Source organism: Colletotrichum costaricense (assembly GCF_030867565.1).
Source record: "Colletotrichum costaricense strain IMI 309622 chromosome Unknown Scaffold_9.1, whole genome shotgun sequence".
Lineage (NCBI taxonomy): Eukaryota > Fungi > Ascomycota > Sordariomycetes > Glomerellales > Glomerellaceae > Colletotrichum > Colletotrichum costaricense.
In genome coordinates this window covers 1686741-1708632 of record NW_026848238.1, presented here as the reverse complement: position 1 = coordinate 1708632, position 21892 = coordinate 1686741, and the positions used below count along the sequence as shown (strand labels likewise).

Sequence of the window (21892 nt, the reverse complement as noted above, 5' to 3'; positions counted from 1 at the left end):
ACTCCCAGTGCATGGAGGACAAGAGTACCACATAAAATCCTGAAAGTTGCTATGGCATCAGGTGTACCTGTATGGTCGACTTTCTGCCCACGAATATTTAGACGGTGCGTTGGCAAGATGCTAGACTCCATACAGCAGACAGTGAAAAGACCCCAGCTCTTCTCGTCCTGATAATAGGTCGCATCCGGTCCAGACGCCCAACTCGTTCTTCTTCGTATCTAAGTTGTTGGATACGACCTCGATTGGCCGCAGCATTATCGCCCAAGACCCGGTCATCGGAGTGGCTCTTAGATGCAACTCCCACCTATCTTATGGAAACAGCTGTGACTACAAGCAATGGTTATTCAATAAGCTTCGCCTAGGGAGAATTTATCTACTCAGAATGAAACAGTCGCGTATCATATCCCGTAGTCATATACCATGAGTCTGGGTGAGTCTAGAGGGACATTATTCGTCGGGACACCATGCCACCTCCATGGCTCCCTTTTTCGACCTCCGCATCACATTTAGATCGAGACATGCATCAGGGCAACGGACATCTTTGTATGTTAAATAGTATCAAACTCGCGCAGCTATCAACAACATCAAGGCCTTCGTTTCACCGTCGTTACTAACACTACGAGCACGATCTACGTAGATGGCAAGAGGTCGAATGGCAGCGGAGCTTCCAAATTTGGACTTACCGGTCGAAGCAACAAATAGTTGCTGGATGACACCTCTTCCAGCCACACCGCCAGTACCGGTCACGAAGTGCGGAGTATCCGTACCTGAATGAAAATAGGACTAACAGATGAAAGCCGAAGCCTAAAGAGGGGGCGGGGAGGGCTAGAGCAAGTGGGCTTTCGCGGTTCAAGTCGGCTTCTCAAAGAGCAGCCACAAAGGAGACCAGCCGTTCAACGTAGGGGGGGAAAGTATTTACAAGAAGCGCTTTGGACGCTTTTGCATCCAAGAGGCTCACCTCGAATTTTCCATCTTAGCACGGATATCGGGTGAGATGGGGAATGCTAATGTCAATCCACCTCCCTGATCTCTGAGGAGGAAGGATGTGCCTCGATTTAGCCGCTTGTAACAGCATTCTGGCCTGCATTCTGCGAACCGCACAAAGGGCACAGATGTAGTTGGCCGATCGGACGTCAATAGTCCTTGGCAGCTTGGTTATCCCGCTTCATTGCATTCTCATTTGTCCGACAGGTAGAGTTGCCCTGCATGGTCTTGGTCCATGATAGCAATTGCTCTTCTTCTCGATGCGAGGCACCTTGGCTGTCCAAAGACCTTGCGGTTCTGGATTGCGCAAAACATCTTGATCGTGCGCTACTCGAGTTTTCATTGAACATGAACATGAAGGGTTGTATGAAGCTCCGGTCCTCATCCAAGGTCCCTTCTCTCAAATCTGAATTCGCCGACGAGTCCTCAGGATCCGGAACCGTAACTTGTAAGCCACACCAATCGATCGACGTCGGGTTCCTTCGTAATGGTCTATCGAACTTTCATTTGACATTTTCAGCATCGTTGAACGAGAATGGTTTAACGTGTCATGTCGTTAGCGGAAGCCGCTTCGCTAGTGCGACCCGAACACAAGAACTGCACCCGAGCTAGAGCACGAGTCGATAATGAGACGAACTCGACGACGAGACGACAATGGCCGAGGGCAACCGATTCTCTTTTTTGGTCTGGCTGCAAAATGGGGTAGTGAGGGGCAATGTAAGCAGCGGATACAAGGGTGCCACTCTCTAAATATACTTGGCAAGCTGTATTCGCTTCACGTTGCTCCGACCGTTGGCGCTCAGCTTAGTGAACAGAGACACAACAGTTTACATTCTGGCACACACAGATATCGATTCCGTAGCAAACTCATCATGTGTAGAAATTAGATGCGACTTTTAGAGTCCATTGTAGCTAGGGGGATACATGTTTCGGTCAGACTTGTGGCTGCTGGTCTGCGGGCTTTGATCAACATGTTGTCCGCCTATAAGTCTCCTTGCGATCTCAAACAGTAGAGACTACAGACCCAAGCCTAAAGCGGACACCGAGGGCTTCAAGACTCTTCAGACGTTGATTTGAGCAGAGAAGCCCCCAAAGGTTGACAGTCAAGGACACCCTCGTAAGGGTTGACCAACGAGATGGACCGTCAATCAGCCAGAGTCGCTCGGCACAGTCAGCTGGCGCCTGGCGCCTGGCGGAGGGTGTGAGGGGGTCGCGAAGGTGCAGCCGACGGTCGACCTCAGCGCTGCACCGTGTCAAGAAGGGCCGAAGGTGGTAGCAGACGGTGCAGCAGGTGAAGCATCGACTGAGAAAGGATCTTCCGAGTAGACACGCACGACACACAGACGGACGCAGCACCTCCCATTCACAGTCGATCGCACAGACCCAAGCATTTAGCGCCGATAATTTGACGGGCAGCCGACCTGGCTGATGGCCAATGGTCAGATGGAAGGAGGAAGGCGGAATGCAAACCATGCCGCCATACCACCCTTTCTCGTCCTCCCGTCGGTTGGCCCGATCAGGTTGTCTTCCATGCAGACTTCTAGAAGCTGTGCCGTGGGCACGCATCTACGGATACACTGTAGCTGGGCAGCTGGGCAGCTGGGCAGCTGGGCAGCTGGGTTGCAGCCATCGTCATCGTCCTAGATACCGGCAATCATGTGCTTCTTTCTCGAGATACGGACACCTATCTTGGCAATCGAAGAACTTTAGCGTGAGATAAGATGGCGACTTGGGCAATCAGTGCCTACATATATGTTACCTAAAGCATGGCAAGCACGTATGCGCAAGATTGATAGATATCGTGGGCATGAGGCAAGTCATGCCTACGCAGTAAATGTTGATGGTTGCCGTCATGCACCTTCTAGCATGGTGGGGGTGCCAGAAATCAGGAAACGTTCTTCCGTCGTCCACCCGACTGTTCGCCCTGTCACAAAGCATTTCATTTGTACCTTCTTAGCCGACCACAGTACGGATACTCCGTAATAATTACCAAACTGGGAAGACTTTAGGTATCTGCATCTTTCTCGACTGTACAGAGTACCTGAGGTATCTGCCCTGAAGCCCTGAAACTGCTCGCGTACCTAGAAATCTCAACCTCAGGCCTGACTTTCAATCCAAGGCTCAAAAGACATCTGCAGATGTATGAGTGCCTCAGGTCGATCGCGCCTCACAGGCGGCAGCTGCAGCCTGCACCGCCTTCCCAATTATCTCACCCCACGGCTTCCTTTCCCTCCCACCCCACCCCTCGCCGCCCATTTCTCTTTCTGACGAAAAATTTTCTTCCTCTTCTTTCTTTCACAGCAAACCACCAATTCAACCTTCTCCGATCTCGTGCCGCCTCTCTCTCTCTCTCTCCCATCTCTCTCTAATTCTAGTCGTCTTACCCAGGCCACTCACGTCTTTTGTGTTGCCACTCCCACGTCAAGGCCGGCAGCGGCAGACGTTGCAGTTCATCGCGGTAGCCGCCGTTGCCTGTGATGAGACCTTGGTCAAACTCTGGCCTCGCTACGAGTCTCAACCATGAGGCTCCATGCTCTTCTTTGCTTCACAATGGCTTTCGCCGGACACAAAGCTCACAGCATCGCTACTGGAGACGTTGGTTGTGACACTTCAACGCGAATTTCAATTTCCCGGAGCTCTGATTTCCGCATCCATTGCGGAACTCTACCTTGCTTCGTATTGCACCCAAAATCGTATCTGGGCATCGATACGGTCATCCCTTCGCCATGTGATGTAATTGCCAGAACTACGTTTTACGTAGATCGGCATCAACTGTCGCATATCACTCGACGTTGGTGTTTTCGCTCCTGGCATAGAACAACTATCTAAAACCCGTTGCTGGGCACCTGGCTTTGAGCAGTCGTCTTGACTATCATGAGAAGTTGGGAATCAGCTGAGGTTACATTGATGCGAATACGTTACAACTTGATGTTTTCATCACAAAGATATGCTCTGCTGTCTAGGCGCCAGTCAAGGGGATCAAAATGCTCCAGTACCTTTCGCCAAGCTTGCAGGCAATGAGGCACGTGTCAGGAATCGTTGATTTCTTAACACGGTTCCAAGTCACAGTCATGACTGGTACCCGCAGAGCGTTAGTATCGAGGCTGTGAAGTTGCAGTTTGTTCTTGGCGACTCCTGTTGCTGCTACCCTTAGTTTTAGTGGCAGCAATTGGTGTCTCTTTGCTGGTTACGAAGTAATACCCAAGGTACTCCTTGAGAGTCAGTAGTTCATTTACTTTGAGCGCAGACGTTGAGGTCGGCGTACGTAAGGTAGATGCAACTGACGACCTTTGAGATCCAATGGCCATGTACGAATGAAAGTGATGTTCCTGTCCTACCTTCGGCCACTTAGCTGGTAGAACAGTCCAACGAGCTGCTGGGCACGAGCATACATACCCTGCATGAGCTTCAATTCAAATACTGCGCAAGTATCCGTGCCTAGAGCCGTATGTTCATAAAAAACGGCATGCCAAGTATTGACCAGCGTGTGTTTTGTGCCGCCGTCCTGACCGTCGGAAACTGGAGTCTGAAGGATCATGAATGTGTCTGTTCAAAGTTGTGGTGCAACTCCACGGGCACTCCAGAATCTGAACCCCAGACTCCAGAGTGCCAGTCCACGCTTGGAGCACCAGCCGGTCTCCACTGTCGGATCAGGACCAACAAGATTGTGTTCGAGGACAGGTAAGGTCATCACGTAAGTAGACTGTTGGGAAGACACGCGAAGGTAGGTACGGATAGACTACTGTGTAAGCAATACGGAACGAAGCGCCGTCCGAGCCTTGAGGTGCATCGTATTTATCGGCATGATTCGGGGCGTTTGCATCCTCATCCTCATCCCGTCTTTACCGTCTTGACCGTCTTATCCGCAACGCAGCAAGGCTGCATTGTGCCTATATTCACACTCTGCAAAGAACTTACGGATAACGTACTTAGCATCCTTACACCGTACGGGATAGTCGGACGGGATCGGGACGGGTGATTGTCTCGCTTGTTTCACCCAATACATGTTCTGAGGACTGTTCTCTGTGTGCTAGTGTGAGTAAGTATGAATACCTCAAGATACACGGGAGTTGATGGATAGGTTGGGCTGCCAAGGCGAGATGAGATATTGAAGTCGCAACAGTCGAGGCAAATACCAATCTCGAGGGACACAGTAGTGCTTGCCACATGCCAGTTTTCAACTGAGGTCTGCATCCAGCTTCTTGAGGTATTCGTATCAGTGTGAGGGACTCCCGCGCGATACAATGTGGCGTTGCTCTCATGATCCCCTTCTACCTTAGGTACCCAGGTAGGTATGTAGGTAGGTACTTGATCGCCTTCTTAACTCCCGCGAATGAACCTGATCCTTCATTCTCGCCCAGTAAGGCATGTCACAGATTACCTTGCTCTTACCTACTCAGGTCGTTCCTCTGAACATCTACGCCAACTCCAGCTACAGCCCCAGGCCCAGCTGTACGGAGTACATAACTTCATGGGACTGTCTGTACCTGCCCACATCCAGGTCGAACGGGGCCCACCCCCCATAGAAACGCCTCCAAAGACCCAATCATGGCCTCCAGACAGTCTGCAGGTGGTGGATGCATGGGCGAACCCTCCCTCTTTGGCTCCTGCCTGGCTGCTGGCTGCTGGCTGCTGAATTCTGGAAAGACCTGACATGAAGACCAGGGCACCCGCCTCAGGCATGCACCCTTTCGCGCACTTGCATTTCACCATTCCAATTTATTCCGTTCACCACCACTACATACATGGCCCCGGGTCATGGCCATCGCCGTTGTCGTGGCCCTTTCCCGTCCTCTGCCTTGCGACTAGCTATTGCCATTCCGTGCCATTCTCTCCATGGGCACAGTCAGTTGCTAACCGAGTCGGCCTTCACCGTAGCAAGTTCCTTGTGCTGAAGCAGTAAGTAGGCACGCAACACACCTCGATCAGTCTACCTTGATGTACCTGTTGGGGCCACAATCAGCAGCGGCGAGAAAGAGAACAACAAGAAGCACAATAAGATGCTTGAGAAAGCAGGGAAGAAGCTACCGCCGTCCCCGCCGTCTTTGCCCGTCACTCCAAGTCAACCTCAGGTGCCAGTGTGGCCCAGGGAAGGTAACCGCGCCTCGCCTTCCTGTCCCATGCATCATCTCAGTCTCACCCCAATCCCAATTCTTGAAGGCGGAAGGCCCCAAACATTAAAATGGCTTCCCACGTCCGCCCCGGCGCCTGCCACTTCACCTTGCCACCTGTCCCACGTCCCTTCCCATTATTCTGCAATCTTTCGAGAAACTTCATCGTGTCCACGGAGAGACTCCCTCACTCTCCTGCCCGTCAGGCGACGCATCGCTCCCCTCCTTGAGTATCAAGGCAGGACACAGCTTGCGCTCCGCATGCCACTGACACACACGGAGTCTCCAGACAGGGTCTCCAGTATTTACCAGGTTGCCAGTCGAGGCCACCTCACTTACACATTAGAAATTATTGCGCCTTTCGTCGGGCCAGCGCAAAGTCGGCCCTTGGAATAACCTACAGCGAATACGATAAAAGGCATAACTAGCTATCGTGCAACCCGATCTTACCTTGTGTCCTGTCCTTCAACTCTGGAATGAGGAGTCCCAAAGTCCTGGATAGAGTATCCGTACGACATTACGAATACTTTGCGAGTTTACCTTAGTTTGCGACCGAGTCATCGCCTACTTCCCCGCCAATCACAGCCGGCCCCTCAAGGTACCAACACACTTCTAGGCTACCGTTCAAACCCCCCGTTCTCAAGGTTCCCACCAGCCAAGGGCCTTCAGAAATTCAGCGACCAGCCACCATCTCGCGTTATTAGCTCCGACGACCAGTCTCGTTCACTGCCCTGAAGGCTGAATCCGCCTGCCCGCCCGCCCTTGGCCGACCAAACTCCCGACCTCTGAACTCATCTACTTCGGGCTTCACCACCGAAGGACCGCACCGCCGACCAACCGCCGTCATCTCCAAGGGCCAAGAAAGCACCGCTCGATCCAGCTGCTCCCCTCGAGGTGCCAGTGTCTCCGTTTTCTTGCAGCTTTCCGCACCCTGTTCCTACTCCCTACGACCTACAGATACAAAGACAGTTTCGACCTTTTTCCCCTTGCCTCGGGAATCTTGTTGGAATCCCATTGCACAGGTACATACCTACCTTACCTTCTTTCGGCCACAGTCTCTCCGACCGTGCCTTGCCTGACACAGTCTGCAGCCAAGCTACCTTAGCCCAGCTGTGAGGAGGGCCAAAGGCTACCTACGGATACCTGTCAGCGAAGACGTACAGACTTGACTTTGACGCCATTCCGCTGCAGACCTGCCACCGTGCCAGCAAAGGAAAGAAGGGAACCTCGAACCCCCACCCTACTGCGCAGCGCTGCTTCCAACCCCTCCGATCTTCACACCCTCCAGGGCCTCAACGCCTAGCTGCGACTGGTCGGCTGGTTTACCCCCCGCGTCTCCGAATCAGAGTCTCGATTTCATCCCGCCTCCCTGCAACCCCAAAAACCCGGACACTACTTCATACGCTACACTAGGCGAGAGAAGAGCTGGGAAGGCGCCAACACCGGCAATCGCTGCACAGCGCTGCACGGTCTTCGTCGACGACCACGGTCCGCCACACACCGACCACATCCTGTTTGTTGCACATGCTCAGCCCTTGCGCCCCAGGTACAGGCCCTGTGACGACCCTCACTAGCGACGACACGCTCAGCTACCCCTACCAGACTGCTCTACAGAATACGATACTGGCAGCTCGTCTCTACGGGCCCTCTCCTGCGACGTACTGCTCTACACTGTCTCTGCCGTCCTCTGTTGAATCTTTTTGAACCCGTGTTTTCTCGATTACTTCTGTCACGGACTGCTGAGAACAAAACCTTTGCTGTCGGTATTCTACCTCGCGTGCGCCAACTTGGTTGAGGCTTGAACAACTGGAGCAAGCCCAGACACAACATTGGAAAGGTGATGAAAATTCTCCACTCAACACCCACCACTCGACTAGACTTACCCACTTGTTCCGGACGTTGACATCGGTCAATTGGTCCCAAGTACCTCCGTACCTCGAAGCTTGGCCAACCCTGCCCTCGTCCGTCGTCCTCATCTCTTTTTTTCTTCTGATTTTTATGAAAATCTTTTAGCTGCTATCCGTATCCGTATACCCCACGGATATGTCCTATTCATAGACCTCCACACTTTGTCGTGCTTGGCGGTCACTGTCACTCCAGTCTCTCCCCTCTTCTTCACAAGAAAAGAAGAGGCAAGAGGTCCGTAACCCTCCCAGAGGACGGACAACACAAACACACCCTTGGCCAAGTTCCCACCACCAACACCCCTACCACCTACTACCTCCCACCTACCACCTCCCACCTACCACTTACCACACACAGTCCCAGCACCACCCGTACAGCCGTACGTAAAGTACGGACGGACAGACACCCAGAACCCTCCAGCTTCCGCTACCGGCCGGCCCAGCTTTTAGCCATCGCACCCACGGCATCCAACCCAACCAGGGGCACTGGACTAACACGGCCCCCCCCCCCCCCAGCCCACGCCAAACATTCTGTAACGAGACCGAAGAGCTCCCGCTCCACGCTCCAGGGCAAGAAAATCCCACTTTCCAGGCCGACCCGACCTACCATATCCTCGTCTTCGACTCGACCGTTTCTTTGCACGCCTGCCGACCGCCGATTGTCTTCGATCTCTCTCCTTCCCAAACTCTCGTGGCGGGGGAACTTAGAATCGCTTTTTTCCTCCCAACCATTCATCCCCCATTTTGCTGCTTGTTTTGCCTCGCCCGACATGATTATCGACGGGGAGAAGTATGCCTGCGAGGCCTGCGTTCGGGGTCACCGTGTTAGCAATTGCCAACACTCTGGTAAGTTCTTGGGCCTTTCATTGCACTTCTCTTCTCATTGCAATTGCACCCATGCAATGCAGCTCATTTAGCTATACCACAACATACCCCAAGCTACCTCTACCTCTTTCACTTGGGGGATTTCCTTCCCCAACTACGCCACTGAGCATCGAGATTCTAGCAAACATGTGCAGCTAACCGCTTGTTTTGCTGCAGATCGTCCCCTTCAACATATTAACAAGAAGGGTCGCCCCGTCTCCCAATGTCAACATTGTCGGTCGATGCGCAAGTCACGCTCTGCCCACATCAAGTGCGATTGTGGTGAGAAGACAAGCAAATGCGCTCACCTGCAACCTTTGGCCGATGGCCATAGAGGTGAGTCTGCCCTGTGCTTCTGACAAGTATTCGCCTCCATGATGAGAACAATCCCCTCTAACACTCATGTTCCTCGCGCGCAGAGACTTGTTGCTGTAATCATGGTGGTCGCTGCACTTGCAGCCACAAGAAAGAACCAGCCCTCGACACCGTCCCCGAATCCGACTCCGACAAGGAAGCCATCGCACCTCGGCCGAAGCCGCCCGTTCGCAGGCGGCGTGCGAATACGGTCCATTCTGATGGCATGTTGACCTTCGACGAGCACGGCCATCACAAACCAGCACACAAGCTCAACAAGGCTTCTCAGAAGTGCGGACCTTATCAACTCAGCCGTGTCAATTCCTTGCATAGCACCAGTAGCTTGGGCAGCCACTCCCCGGAGCGCATCAGTGACAACCCTCTCAAGGATCCCGTATCGGGCCGCGTCGCACCTGTTCCACAGAGACTAGTCAAGTCTGAAGCTGCTTCTCCACTCATGAGAGGTTCATCTGGTTTCCAGCAACTCAACAACCAGCTTCCGCCCCTTGATCTCTCTGGCATTGAGTACCCGACATATGTACCCAACGCCTCTTTCGACCTGTTTGGCGGATCAGGAATGTCGTCGGATCACGATGCGCCCATCTTCAGTGCTGGGCTGAGCGCTGCATCCGTGGATTGGAGCCATATCGATCTCACCGACAGGACGGACAAGTTTGCTCCTTCGAGTTACAGCCAGGCTGGCGCTCAGAGCTTCAATGGCATTTTCGATTTCGGTACGGGCTCCGAGCCAGCTCCCACCCTCGCCGCGACGACTTCGACGTCTGGGGAGGTCTCTGAAGTAGAGGACAACTTCATCGCTGGCGATAGTGACTACGACGGCTTCGGCACTGGAAGCAACAGCTTTATTCACCCAGCGAGTTTCCTTGCTACTGGAGCAGACCTGAGCACGATTGACTACGACAGCTTCGCCAAATCATCGAACAATAAGTTCATGGCAGCACCTTCTTCATTTGATGACGGCGGCCCGATTGCTGGCGGTTCTCTCACTTTTGAAGATGACCCGGCGTTCTGGGGTCAGCAATTCAACGACGGCATCGCCACATACCAAGAGTCGCCAGATGGCCTGCCTCAGTTTCAGCCGGAACCCTGGACAATGCCGTAAGCGTTTTGATATGATGACATTTTCGACGCTTGCACGCCAATGATATCCAGTCCAACGACTTTTAGACGGCAAGTACAGGCGCAAGGGATGCGAGCATAGGCGAGATGAGATTTTGTGGTGGACGACTGGATAGATGCCCGCTACGATATCCATACCTTGGAGTTGGCGTAGACCTCTTGTTTTTTTCTTCGACTTTGTTTACATTTTACCCGGACAGCATTAGAGGCTATATCTTTCTTATGTTTTGACGTTAGGCTTGACCATGGGACTGAAAAAGAAAAAAGACGGGGCGGGCGGCTCAAAAAAGAGTGACAGCATCTCATTATTATCACCATCATCAATCGGACTTGGCGCAAAGGCAACTGGGTAGCATCTGGGTGAGGCTATTGGGGATTGTTTGGTTACAGACGACGACGAATTATGTATGTAGGCCTTGGAAACCGGATTTTAGTGTGCAATTGGCTCACCCTCACGACATATCGTTTTCCCTCACTGCACATGAACAAGCTGTACATAGAGAGATCCCAGCGGTTTCGATTCCTTATTGTCAAAGTGCGAGGCAATCAAAATAGTATCTATATCCAGGCGATCGCGGAGGCGCATTCACGTAGGATTATTCGCGTAGATTGATCGATTTGAGCTTTGCTGCGCATTTGCAACAGCTTTGCTTTCCATGGCTCTTACTTTCCCATGATACGGGCTGCAAGTGATGTTTCTCCCGCAACGACATGCTAGCGGGTCATGGAGTGATAGGAATGGTTCAGAGACGAAGGGGGCTTGATACATCGCCAGGTGACTAAGGTAATAGGCCACTGATCGAGATTCGCATGTCCGTAGTAGTGGGTAAAAAGGGTTCAACTGATCATTGGCAATTCGAATTTGACAATCTCTTGGTGAATTACCTACTTACAAATTACCATGCGCTTAGCAAGACAATGCCTTGCTATTGATTTTCATTTTACTTTTTGACAAGCATTTGGCACCTTCATCGTTAACTGTCAAGGCAAGTTAATAAGTCAAACGGTGCACGAACCGGAAACTGAATGTGCCACCGATGTGGATGACGAATGCGAATGAGATGAGAGAGGGGCACAGGACAAACGATCTAATAAAATCAAAGCTACCTTGGTACGGATATAGTTGGCTTTCGATGTTCGATGACAGGGCCCACATCAATCAGATAAAAGGGCCTTGCAATAGCGATTGAGTTATGCGGTCCTGGAGGAGGGGAGGGGGAGGGGGAAGGGGGGGGTTTATTGTTTAGATGAGGGCTTGCATGTGTTTGTTCTGTGCTGCATCTGTTCTATGCACATCTATTACAATTACCAGTAGGGAGGTTATGAAGAGCACAGCACTGATGCTTCTCCCTCGTGCGCTGTGGCTAGGTTGCTTACTTTATCAGCCATTGGCTCGTTGCAAGTACCTGAGATTCACCACCCAGTAAATGGCATCCCTAGGTAGGTAGGTAGGTACTTGAGTGTTTCGATGAGCCAAACTCGAAGCAAAACGCAGCACCTTCGCCGAGCAGATGGCCGGCAGTAGAGGCGGGCAAACCCGGGACTCAGTGAGAGACAGGCAGTTGCAGCCTGCAGGCGTCCTTCGCAAACTGCCTTACAGGCTTACATACCTGTATCCGTACCCTTAGGGCTTCAGGGCTCCGTCGGGGGGCCCTCCTTTCCTGTTCCTGCATATCATCCATTCAGGCTGGCACCGCCTCACCATCGGCGTTTTCCACCATGCGCCCCAGCAGTGTTTTCCAACTGGCTGATTGGTAGGGTCGACGGTGGTCACCGAATGTGACTCTGTCCGGAAATCGTCCACGTCCTGTTCAATCTCCATTCAGGGAAGTTCCCCCCTTGTGCTGCATGGCACTGAGAGTGCCAAGTGGCCAGTGCCCACCGTTGTGTAATAATTCTCCTCCTCGGACCTCCCTCCACTTTCTTCTCTCCCCTCCTCGGGGCACTCACTCTCAAGGGGGATCCACCGAGACTGGCGTTTGCGGGAATCGAGAGGGACTGGGCAAGTTGCAACGGTGATTGATGAACCCACCCAAGCTCCGCGAGGACCGTGTGGATTGCGACTTGATCGCCCAGTCAGGGCCATCAGACCTCGGGCGTCCAAGGTCCGGAGCACACACTGGCAGATACAGTGCCAAACTCAATGAATGGTTGCGAGAAGCTGTGGACTCTATGGATAGGTATGCATAATACTTGGTGAGAGTGGAGGCTCACGACCAGGATCCGTAAGAATACAGAGCCATCGAGTAGGTAGGTAGTAGGTAGGAGCATGCACGCCGAAACGGTCACCTGGGCCGGCAACGGTGGCTGGGTTGGTGGAGGCGCCGCTGCCGAGCCAGAGTGTGGGTGTGTGTGCGACTATGAGAGTGTGTCATCACCTGCTGTCAACACCGGCGCGGCTCTCGGCGCCTTTAGACGAGGGAATGGGGGCACAGGGGGGTCTTCGCAGGGGCTGTCCAACCCCCGTGGGCGGTGGCAGTCGATGATCTCCGGTGCTCGGGAGTCGGGACTGCAACCAATCGACGCAGACAGCCCTGAAGTAGATGCCGTACCATGTATGCGAGCGTATGTTCGTTTGCCTTGAGTCGCGGCTAACGTGCCAGAGACTGAGAATAACTCATAACGGCAAACTCGGCAGTGAGAGAAGTCCGGGAGGTGTGGTACAAGAATAGGATACTTGCTTTCCAGAGTTCGGGGCACTACCCATCACAGATTTTCCCACAGAGTCGGAACCCAGTTTCGATACATTGTCAGTCAATTTACTCTGACGGCATACATCACATGGTTCTTCCTGCATGGGTCCAGCAGGCGCGCGGTGCGCCAGCTAGCAGGTTTTCCCATGTGCCGCTTCGAGATCGAGGCTACCTACGCATGCTACAGATAGTTTAACTGTGATTTGGAGAGAGGAAGGGGGGGGTTCATTAGCAGCTTACCTTACTCTCGGGTCAAAGCCTTCACCGCCTTCCACCTCAAGCCAACGACCAAGTTTCGTAGGACAGCCCCCTCCACCACCCGCGCGTCGGTGACAACAAGGGGCGACCTGGGGAAAATGACATGGAGACTCCCAAGCGGTAGCATCTGGTGTGTGCAAGTATGAGACCATAACATTGAGCCATCGCCCATGACAGGCATCAAGGCGAGAGAAGGCTCTGGCATATAAGGATGCGGCTTATAGAGAGAACTGATTGTACATTACACTTCATATTAATACACTGATACTGAAGCACCCAGATAGGTGTCGCAAGCATCTGTATCTTCCACTGGCGGATAATAACCATATGGATAAACAACCCGATTGATCCATATCAACCTTTCGCGCAACCACACTTGATCTCCTTCCAACATAGAGGCACTCGCCCACTGTTGCTGTCAACATCTTCAATAGTACCAAAAGTGAATTTTGCCAGTCACCTCTGAGTGTCCCAGAAAGCCCGTGTTCGGCGGTTGAGCACTATGCTGCTCGGTAGCTTTATGCTCCAGCTGCAGGAGCTGCTGTTGTTCCAGCAGCAGCGGGTGCCCCTGCACCTGCAGTTCTTCCTCTCCATGCTGTGGATGATGCAGTGCCTGCTGGGACTCCACGACACTCCCCATCTCCTGTGGCTGCTGACAATCTGCCATTTGCTGCGCTAGCTGCTGTTGTTCATGCAGCTGCCGTTGCTGCCGTTGCTGCCGCTGTTCGATCCACGCAAGATGAGAGGGTTCCTAAGCTGCTTGTTGAGTTGCACGGACAACATTGAGGTAACCGATAAGCAGTAACGGCCGAGGGTCGAAGCCCATGTCTTCGTAGCTGAGCGCAGTGCGGTAGGCTGGTGCCTCCTCTGTCTTTTCCACAGCAGCTGATGAAAGAGTTGCTAAATCGGCTAGATGCTGCAGCCCCTGGCTTGCAGCTGCCTCCATAGCAGATGGAGCTGGAGCTGCGGCAGTATTAGTGGAGAGGCGAAGGTGATCAGCAATCTTGTCCCGAACCAGTCCATCGAAGACGGAAGCTGGAAGTGAAGAGTCTCGGAATTCACCAAGAAGCCTTGTGGCCTCCTCCTTTGTCTTATCCAACTTTGCCAGCTCGACTAATGTGAGCACCGCAAGAACTGTAAAATGATGGTGCAAGGGCGTGATGAGTTGCGAATGGCCAATCAGGAGGTTGATCAGCTCTTGACTGGGCCACAAGACATCGGTGGACTTGGCGGATGGGTTGAGAAGATATGCCAACAAGCGGCAATGCCAATATACGAGGTGAATAACAGGATAAATGTTGGGCTCAATGTGGGCAGGCAGATCCTCACGAAAGTCTTCTACCCACGCATCCATAAAGGAGCCCACCATGCGGTCCGCAAAGGTTGTGTTGAGTGGCTCTTGAAAGTTGGTAATCATGGACGACGCACGGCTGAGGAACTTGGACGCACCTGCTATATAGTCAGTACCCTATAATACTCTCACACATAAATGGGCATAGTTTCTTTTAAAAGAACACTTACGGATCAGCAGATACGGCACTTCACCGATGACCGCCTTGAGGCCAGGTGCCAGGACCACACTTTCATCTCGGATCAAGGAAGGCACCGCAGCACCCACAGCATTCCATCGGTCGAGCAAGACCAACGACCACCAAATCCTGACACGAAGCTGGCTTTCATTATCTGGGCCTGCTTCAGCCTCGGAAAGATCTGCCTTGGCCTGGTACAGCTTCAGGGTATTGGCGCTCGCTACCGCTCTGCCCAATAGGGATTCCTTGGGTGCGCCGATGGAGCCCAATGGTCGAATGTCAGCCTCAATAATCATGAGGAGAAGTGTCTGGAGGAAAACCAGGTTTGCAACTGCAGTCCGAGAGGTAGAATCGCTAGCCTCCCATTCTACTAATAGCGTGTGGGCGAGCCGGACATCTCCAGGGGTACCAGACTGGAACGAAGGGAATGAGTGAATGGTTCCCGAGAGAGCCTCTACAAACGCTTCCCGCAGAAGGCCGGGGCACTGAGCCAAATATTCTTGTATCAGCACCCTGCTGCTCGGCAGAAAGGGAAAGTAAGGATGAATCATGGTCAGGTAGCTAAGAGCTCTGTATTAGTCTCAACTTTTCAAGTGCAAAGAGAAATTGACCACGTACCCATTGAAAACCTCTTCATCCACATCCCGCGCCTGATCGATATCAGGCATGTCAGCCACAGGGCCATCTATTGACGCAATAGGGGGCCGTGGCTGCATGTCATTCTTAATGGGCAAAGCCATGGGCTGGGGTGCCAAGCCATTGGTAGCGAAAGGGGACGGTTGATAACGATCAGACGGTGTTGTTATAGGCTGAAGAGGGCGAGGCTCGGTGCCCCAGGCGACCTGTCTCTGTGGTGCCGGGGTAGAGATGTCGGTACTGGAGATGCTGGAGAATGGTCGTTTCCGGCTGGTGTCCTCACCAGGGCCTGACATGGAGTTAAGCATTGCTGCCGCAGAGGTCCAGTTTACCATTGACTCGGGTGGCAATGACTCACTTTGGATCTCCAACTTGCCCTCAATGCTGTTGATCCTGTCGGCAAGTTCTTTTATATATCTAAGGCATTGTGTGAGTTTCCGGATCTTGTAGATAGAGAAAGCGCGCGCCATCCTCAACTTACCCCTTGCTTGGACCGCGCTTCTGAGGAACACGGCTGAACATGCAGCGGATGCCAGACCGTTTGCAGTTGGAGCATGGGCTGTCTCCAGCATCTGACTGAGCGTCGCATTTGACCTTCTTTCTCCGACACTCATCACATGCGCGAGACACCTTTGACCGTTTTCTAGGCGGAGTGCTGTCACCCAGGGCATATGGTTGAGCAAGATGATGGTGGTCCATGGGTATGGACATGGACATATGTTGCTGTAGTGACTCTGGCAATGCTTCCTCGGGCACGTAAGAACGAGAGGCAGGCGGGAGGGGAGGGGGCTGATGAGGGTGCTGATGCGGATGCTGGTGAGGAGCATGCTGGTGCTGGTGCTGGTGCTGTTGAGCCTGTGTCTGAGCCTGCGTCTGCGCCTGTGTCTGCGTCTGCGTTTGTGTCTGGGCTGGGGTCGGGGCCTGGGCCTGTTGCTGTTGAGGTTGCTCCGAATGAGAATGGGAATGAGGATTGGGCATGATGCTACGAAGACTTGGGTCCTCGACGTTCATGCCTGGATCTGTGACGTGCATCATGGGCTCTGCTGCAAGATCCTGGCCAAGTTGAGCAGCCAACTGCAACTCCTCCACACTGGCAGAGTGAGACGAGGGCTGCTGTGGCGTGGGCGGCGGCTGTTGCTGGTCTTGGGGGTCATCGTCCCTTGTAGCCGGGTGATAATAAGGACCGCCGTCTTGAGCTTCGGCCGATGGCGAAGGATAGCTTTGTATTCGATCGGCTTCTTGAAGTCGCTCCTCTGGCAAAGGAGACGGATAACTCGGGATGCGCTCCTCGTCCATTCTCTCGCTCTCCAGCCTCTCGCTCTCCAGTCTCTCGTGTTCGAGCCTCTCGTGCTCCAGCCTCTCGTGCTCCAGTGGTTCGTGCTCCGGTCGCTCATCCACTGGTGCGTCGTGGAGTCTCTCTTCTTGTATGCGGTCATCGTTCAAGCCATCTACCTGGATATCGTCCTCTTGTAGTCGGTCCTCCCGCAAGCCGACTTCATGTGTTCTGCTGTCATCTTCTAGTTTGCTCTCTTGGAGATCCTCCACCTTTAATCTCTCTTCCTCGGTCGTCTCGCCTTCCTGCGTCGAAGTCATGGCGAGAGATGCCTAGGGTAGTCCGTGTGAAGCCGACGACTATCGATTTCGTTTCGCGACACTGCTGCGCAAGACACAATAGGGCCAATTATTCAGGGTTTCCGGGTGTACAATTAAGCATCAGCTGGAAAGACGACGAAAGGTTGACGAGCGGATTGCGTCAAAATGAAGTCAGGACTCGTTGCGCGACGGGAAGCGGAAGGTGGACGTAGGAAGTCGAAGGCTCTTCGCGACGAGAAGAAAGCGCGTCAGTGGAAATGTGTAGTGCGAGTTCGTGCATGCACAGGAGCGCGTCGCGATTGCGTTGCACGACTAAGCGGTGAGTCCTCGAGCTCGAGGCAGGCTTCAATTCACTGTTTTAAAAAACTATGTGTTTAGTATCTGTACTCTCTAGTATTTTGCAAAGCTTTTTCTCTTGTCTCCCTCGTTGCGACGCGACAATTGTGAATGGTAGCTTGCGTTCTCAAAAGTTTTCCCATCCATTCGCGCGACAAGCTCCAGGTAGGGGCGAGTCGCGGAAGTCAGCTGTGATGCGAGCAGTTCTGTAGCCATCGTCAATCGCAATAGTGCGACAACGATGGCATCTGCGAGGGTTTTGATTCATCGCAGCAGTGCCGCCGCAACAGCAGCAAGTCGCTCGAGTGATAAAGCGCGTGGGGGTTGAGGGGAAATAATGAATCGGGCTGACTGACCTCTGCTCTCTCTTCAAAAGATAGTCCGACGCGGGCTGTCGTGATGGATCTGCTTAGCAGGCGATCTGGTGGACGGAATAGGAAGAACCAGGCAGCCGATGGAGGTTGGAAAGGCGTTGATTGATCCGGATTGCGCTGGAGTTTTGACCTTTGGGATTCTCAGTCAGCACAGGGCGGGCTTTCCTGGTTCGTCAGGGTTTGTTCGGGACCGGGGACGTGGACACTCTGCGTCTCGCATGGGCCCGACGCGCTTGACTGGAAGAATTTTTTTTCTGGAGATGCCGGGAAAACCACTGGGGACGGGCAGTGGAAGTGGGGGAAGGTACGTAAGGTCCGTACAGAAGATGGTACCTAAGATACCTTAGGTACCTAGGTAATGTGCCACCCACCATCGTTGAAAATACATAACCGTTCCTATCCGTCCGTGCGTCATCGAATCGAGGAGCTTGGGCCACCTCACTGGCTCGACCTCTTGACAGGCGTCCCTCTAGATCTCTACGAATTCAAACACAAACTAACAATTACGGATCAGGTATGAGGAATAGCACTTAGCTAAGGTAGGCTGTGAACCCGCGAAGAAACATATCCATCCTCTCGAGTGCGAGTTGACGTCAGTACATGTGTTCGTACTTTTGTAAGGAGTAATGGCTAGCTGTACGATGATTCGACGCTGTTCCCCTTACTTCAATAAGTCAAGAAATTTAACAAGGCGACGCCGTAGAGAAAAACGAGACATCTTTGTACTCACATCAACTCGCACTAATTGTGATGACCAGGTAGGTAGCCTGGTCTCTATCTTCAAGTTATTCTAGGCGCAGCAGGAAAGTGATTCATGCCTCGATAGTCGTATTCGGCTTTCTGTAGGGTATCAAAGTCTTTCGGCCCATCCACCAATCCTAATCCTAATCCACCAGGAATCCGCTACCGTTCTCATCTTCCCCCATATCGTATTCCTCAGTCACATCGCTCAGCACATCTTCGACCTCATTATCCTCTTCTGCCCCAAGACTTTCCTTCCTTTGACTCTCAGGCCTTGCCTCAACCCCATCAGTTCTCTCAACTGCATCAATGTGACCAAACTCCTCATCAGTATCAACCAGGAAACCGCCTCCGTCAACCTCCATCCCATCATCTGCGGCGCGCTCACCCATATTCTCGTTGTGGGCAGCAGAATGAACACCTCTCTCTAGATCAGAGCCATTTGTGCTCTCCCTTGCATCGGCCCTGCCCGCGAGTCCCGCACTGGTCCATGTCTGCGCAACGTTGTCAACCATGACGCTGTCTTCAATGAGGAAACCTCCGCCCTCCCCTGTACCGCAGCTGTCCGGCCCCTTATCTATGTCGGTCCGGACGAATTCGGTCAGCTTTCTTTCTTCCTCGGCCCGCTCCGCAGGTTTGACGCCTGCCCACACGCGCTCAAAAATCCGGAGCGCCACAAGAAACCGTCTCCAAGTCCGGATGGCGACCAAGGATCGCTTGCTTTGCTCTTCCTGTGCGTCGACATCCTCAAACCCAGTCATCACTGCACGCACAGCTTCCTCATACTCCTTCGCAACCACGACGCCGTTAAAGACCGCAGTCCCGTGTTTGCCCTTAAATTGGAACCCTGACAGAGCTGGCGCGTAATCGACCCCTAGAACGTAGGCGGCTCTAGCAGCTGTGTCGAACTCGTCACGGATGTGGACCCCTCCCTCGGGTACCATGCTTTCCACATATATGTCGATGTTACCAAATTTGTTCTTCGGAACTCGCCCATTGACGACCGGTGATGCGCGGTAAATATCCGTCTGATCCTGCGTGAAGACCGGCATTCCTGCGGCATCACGTTCGTCCCCACCGTAACCGTCGTCGGCGTACTCGCCCAGTTTCGCATTGGACCTTCGCGGCAGAAATTTGATTGGAACCTCCATCGGCTTGACTTCGCGCCCCATGCGATACCACTTGTCCCTGCTCCGGGCAATTCGAACGTCCCTACGTCGATATACTTTTTCCAGCGGAGCCCTGCTACCTGCTGCTACCGTTCCTGCCGGCTGCGCGCCTGGCGTAAAGACTTCATTGCGCCTCAGGTGCCTCTCCAACGCAAATACCGGATGGTCTTTAAAGTCTGCCACATTTCGCGGCATCGGTTCGCGTGCTTCCATCGCATTCAGCTCGGTATTTTCAATTTGGTCAAGGTCGGTCAGGCGACGCCGGCTGAACGGCTTCAATGCTTTCCGCCACCAACCCTCGCCATGCTCCATCACTGTCTCAATGCGCAGACGACGTGTCTTGGCCGTGTATGCCTTGGCATATCGCCTCGTGACGTCTCGAACTGTGCCATCAGTGTCGAAAGCCATGACATATGTCATAGAGTTCTCCTTGTCGGTTGCCGGGGGTTCCAACTGTCTGGGTTTCCACTTGGAGTTTGTTACCAGAGGGTCTACGGGCTGCCACTTCTGGTGGCCCACGTCTAGCACTTCCACCCAGTATACCGGGAAGCTCGACTCGCGAATCTTCACGGGACCCTCAACCTGTTGCCGCAGAGTCGGTGAAGATGATGTTGTTGGCAGCTTGTAGGCAGCGGCATTTGGGTGACCCAATCGACGGAGCGGTGAAGTCAAGACGGATGCCGAAGACGAAGGTTCCTCGACAGCTGACTTGTATTGTAGCAACTGGGACCTTATTTTCTCCTCCTTGGTAGGCTTGTTCGAGTGCTTTGCATCTCTGGGCCTTGGCAGAGAGGGACCGGCTGAGCCAAAAGACAGCGGCTGTAATGAACAAACCAATCGCGCACGAACTCCTACTGCCCTTAGCAAAGCACAGTATAACTGTGCGCCAGTATCTCGAGACCCTGACAACTTTCTCGCTGCGTCTCTGAAGTCCGAACGGTCTAAGCATGAATCCATGTTGCTAGGTGGCTCATACTAAGGCAAGAGGATTAGCATGTTGCTTCGAGTGCAGTAACCTGGCACAGACTCACGTTTTCCAAATGGTCAGGATCTTCAGCCCATAGTGGTCGACGCAGGCCCCGTTCAGTTATTTGGAATTTGGATCTGAATATGGCTCCAGCCTGTTCGAGGCCGTTCTTTAGGGACTCTGTTTGTCCAAATTGGGGAAGATCAGGGCCTGGTGTCAAGTAGCCAATAATTTTTTTCGAAAGCAGAGGACGCAAGGTCTTGTGAACCTGTTCATCATCACACCAACGATTTCTGAGGGCACAGTGTAGCAGGAGACACAGCAGATGAGTCTGGTGTATCGTGATGCGCCGCTGCTTCTCTTCCTTTGTCACTGGCTTTCGTTTGTTGGCACCTTTCCTTGTGACGCTCGTCGCATTGACATGCTTTGATAGATTGAGAGTCAGTTTTTGGGATTCTTCCTGAGTCTCTTGAAAGTGGCGTATGTCTCCATAGGCAACATTGGCGAAATTGCTAGCCTCCTCATTCCCGACTTCTTCTTCGGTGTCATCATCAAGATCATCCTCCTCGTCGTCGGAATCTCGGTACATGGTCTGGACGGTCGCCGGAGGCAAAATCACGTCTTCAAACTCAATGTCTGCGTCTTCGTCGTCCTCCCCAGATCCCTCCTCTTCTGTGGCCTGTGACTTCACGGCCTCTGCTTTTCCTTCCCCAGGTCGCTTTAGTCTTTTAGCTGGGGGCTCTGAGAATGCTGGAGAGCCAGCGTCCGCAGCAGCTTCCATCAGCATTTCTTGATAAACATCCGGTACGTCGGACTTTGCGGCCCTGGGCCGGGTGGCCCTGGTTCGTTTCCGGCCCGCCATTGTGGCTCTGGTTGGTGTGGATGTTTATATCAGGTTGGGAAGCCCATACGCAGTGGACGCAGGGGCAGGCGAGGCAAGAGGACGCGAAGTAGGTAAGGTAGGTGGTTGAAATCAGGGTGTCTGCTGCAGAATGGTTGCAGTGAATAAACTGTGATTAGATATATTCTCGCCTACTTTAGGTATCTTCCACACATAGGTACCTCCCGTAGATACCTTGCGGCAGGGCAAGTTATTGGGTTGAAGACTCTGTAAGTGAGTTAAGGGAAGGTATCGGTAGGTAAAACTTGAATATCTCAAGATGAGATAGGTAGGCAGAATGAATTGAGTACTTGGTCGCTGACAAACCATGAGACATGACGTCATTGCAGCAGTAGCAG

At 52.9% G+C, this 21892-nt stretch overlaps 5 protein-coding genes across 5 annotated transcripts; 2 read left to right on the top strand and 3 right to left on the bottom strand.

Annotated features, from left to right (window-relative positions):
- Positions 1 to 4534: 4534 nt before the first annotated feature.
- CCOS01_09374 (uncharacterized protein) lies at positions 4535 to 5567 on the bottom strand (the record flags this gene model as incomplete). Its single annotated transcript, XM_060457533.1, has 3 exons — positions 4535 to 4723; positions 4859 to 5014; positions 5472 to 5567. 3 exons carry the CDS (start codon positions 5565 to 5567, stop codon positions 4535 to 4537), a joined length of 441 nt encoding a protein of 146 aa, XP_060312233.1.
- Positions 5568 to 6166: 599 nt separating this feature from the next.
- On the top strand, positions 6167 to 6325 carry CCOS01_09373 (uncharacterized protein; the record flags this gene model as incomplete). The annotated part of the gene is made up of 1 exon (XM_060457532.1): positions 6167 to 6325. The coding sequence occupies one exon, from the start codon at positions 6167 to 6169 to the stop codon at positions 6323 to 6325; it is 159 nt and encodes a 52-aa protein (XP_060312232.1).
- A 2444-nt stretch (positions 6326 to 8769) lies between these two features.
- CCOS01_09372 (copper fist DNA binding domain-containing protein) lies at positions 8770 to 10340 on the top strand (the record flags this gene model as incomplete). Its single annotated transcript, XM_060457531.1, has 3 exons — positions 8770 to 8845; positions 9041 to 9199; positions 9283 to 10340. 3 exons carry the CDS (start codon positions 8770 to 8772, stop codon positions 10338 to 10340), a joined length of 1293 nt encoding a protein of 430 aa, XP_060312231.1.
- Positions 10341 to 13735: 3395 nt separating this feature from the next.
- CCOS01_09371 (uncharacterized protein) lies at positions 13736 to 17066 on the bottom strand (the record flags this gene model as incomplete). Its single annotated transcript, XM_060457530.1, has 6 exons — positions 13736 to 14029; positions 14087 to 14757; positions 14830 to 15398; positions 15456 to 15762; positions 15832 to 15890; positions 15955 to 17066. The coding sequence occupies 6 exons, from the start codon at positions 17064 to 17066 to the stop codon at positions 13736 to 13738; spliced, it is 3012 nt and encodes a 1003-aa protein (XP_060312230.1).
- A 1594-nt stretch (positions 17067 to 18660) lies between these two features.
- CCOS01_09370 (Rad4 transglutaminase-like domain-containing protein) lies at positions 18661 to 21515 on the bottom strand (the record flags this gene model as incomplete). Its single annotated transcript, XM_060457529.1, has 2 exons — positions 18661 to 20661; positions 20718 to 21515. 2 exons carry the CDS (start codon positions 21513 to 21515, stop codon positions 18661 to 18663), a joined length of 2799 nt encoding a protein of 932 aa, XP_060312229.1.
- Positions 21516 to 21892: the final 377 nt, after the last annotated feature.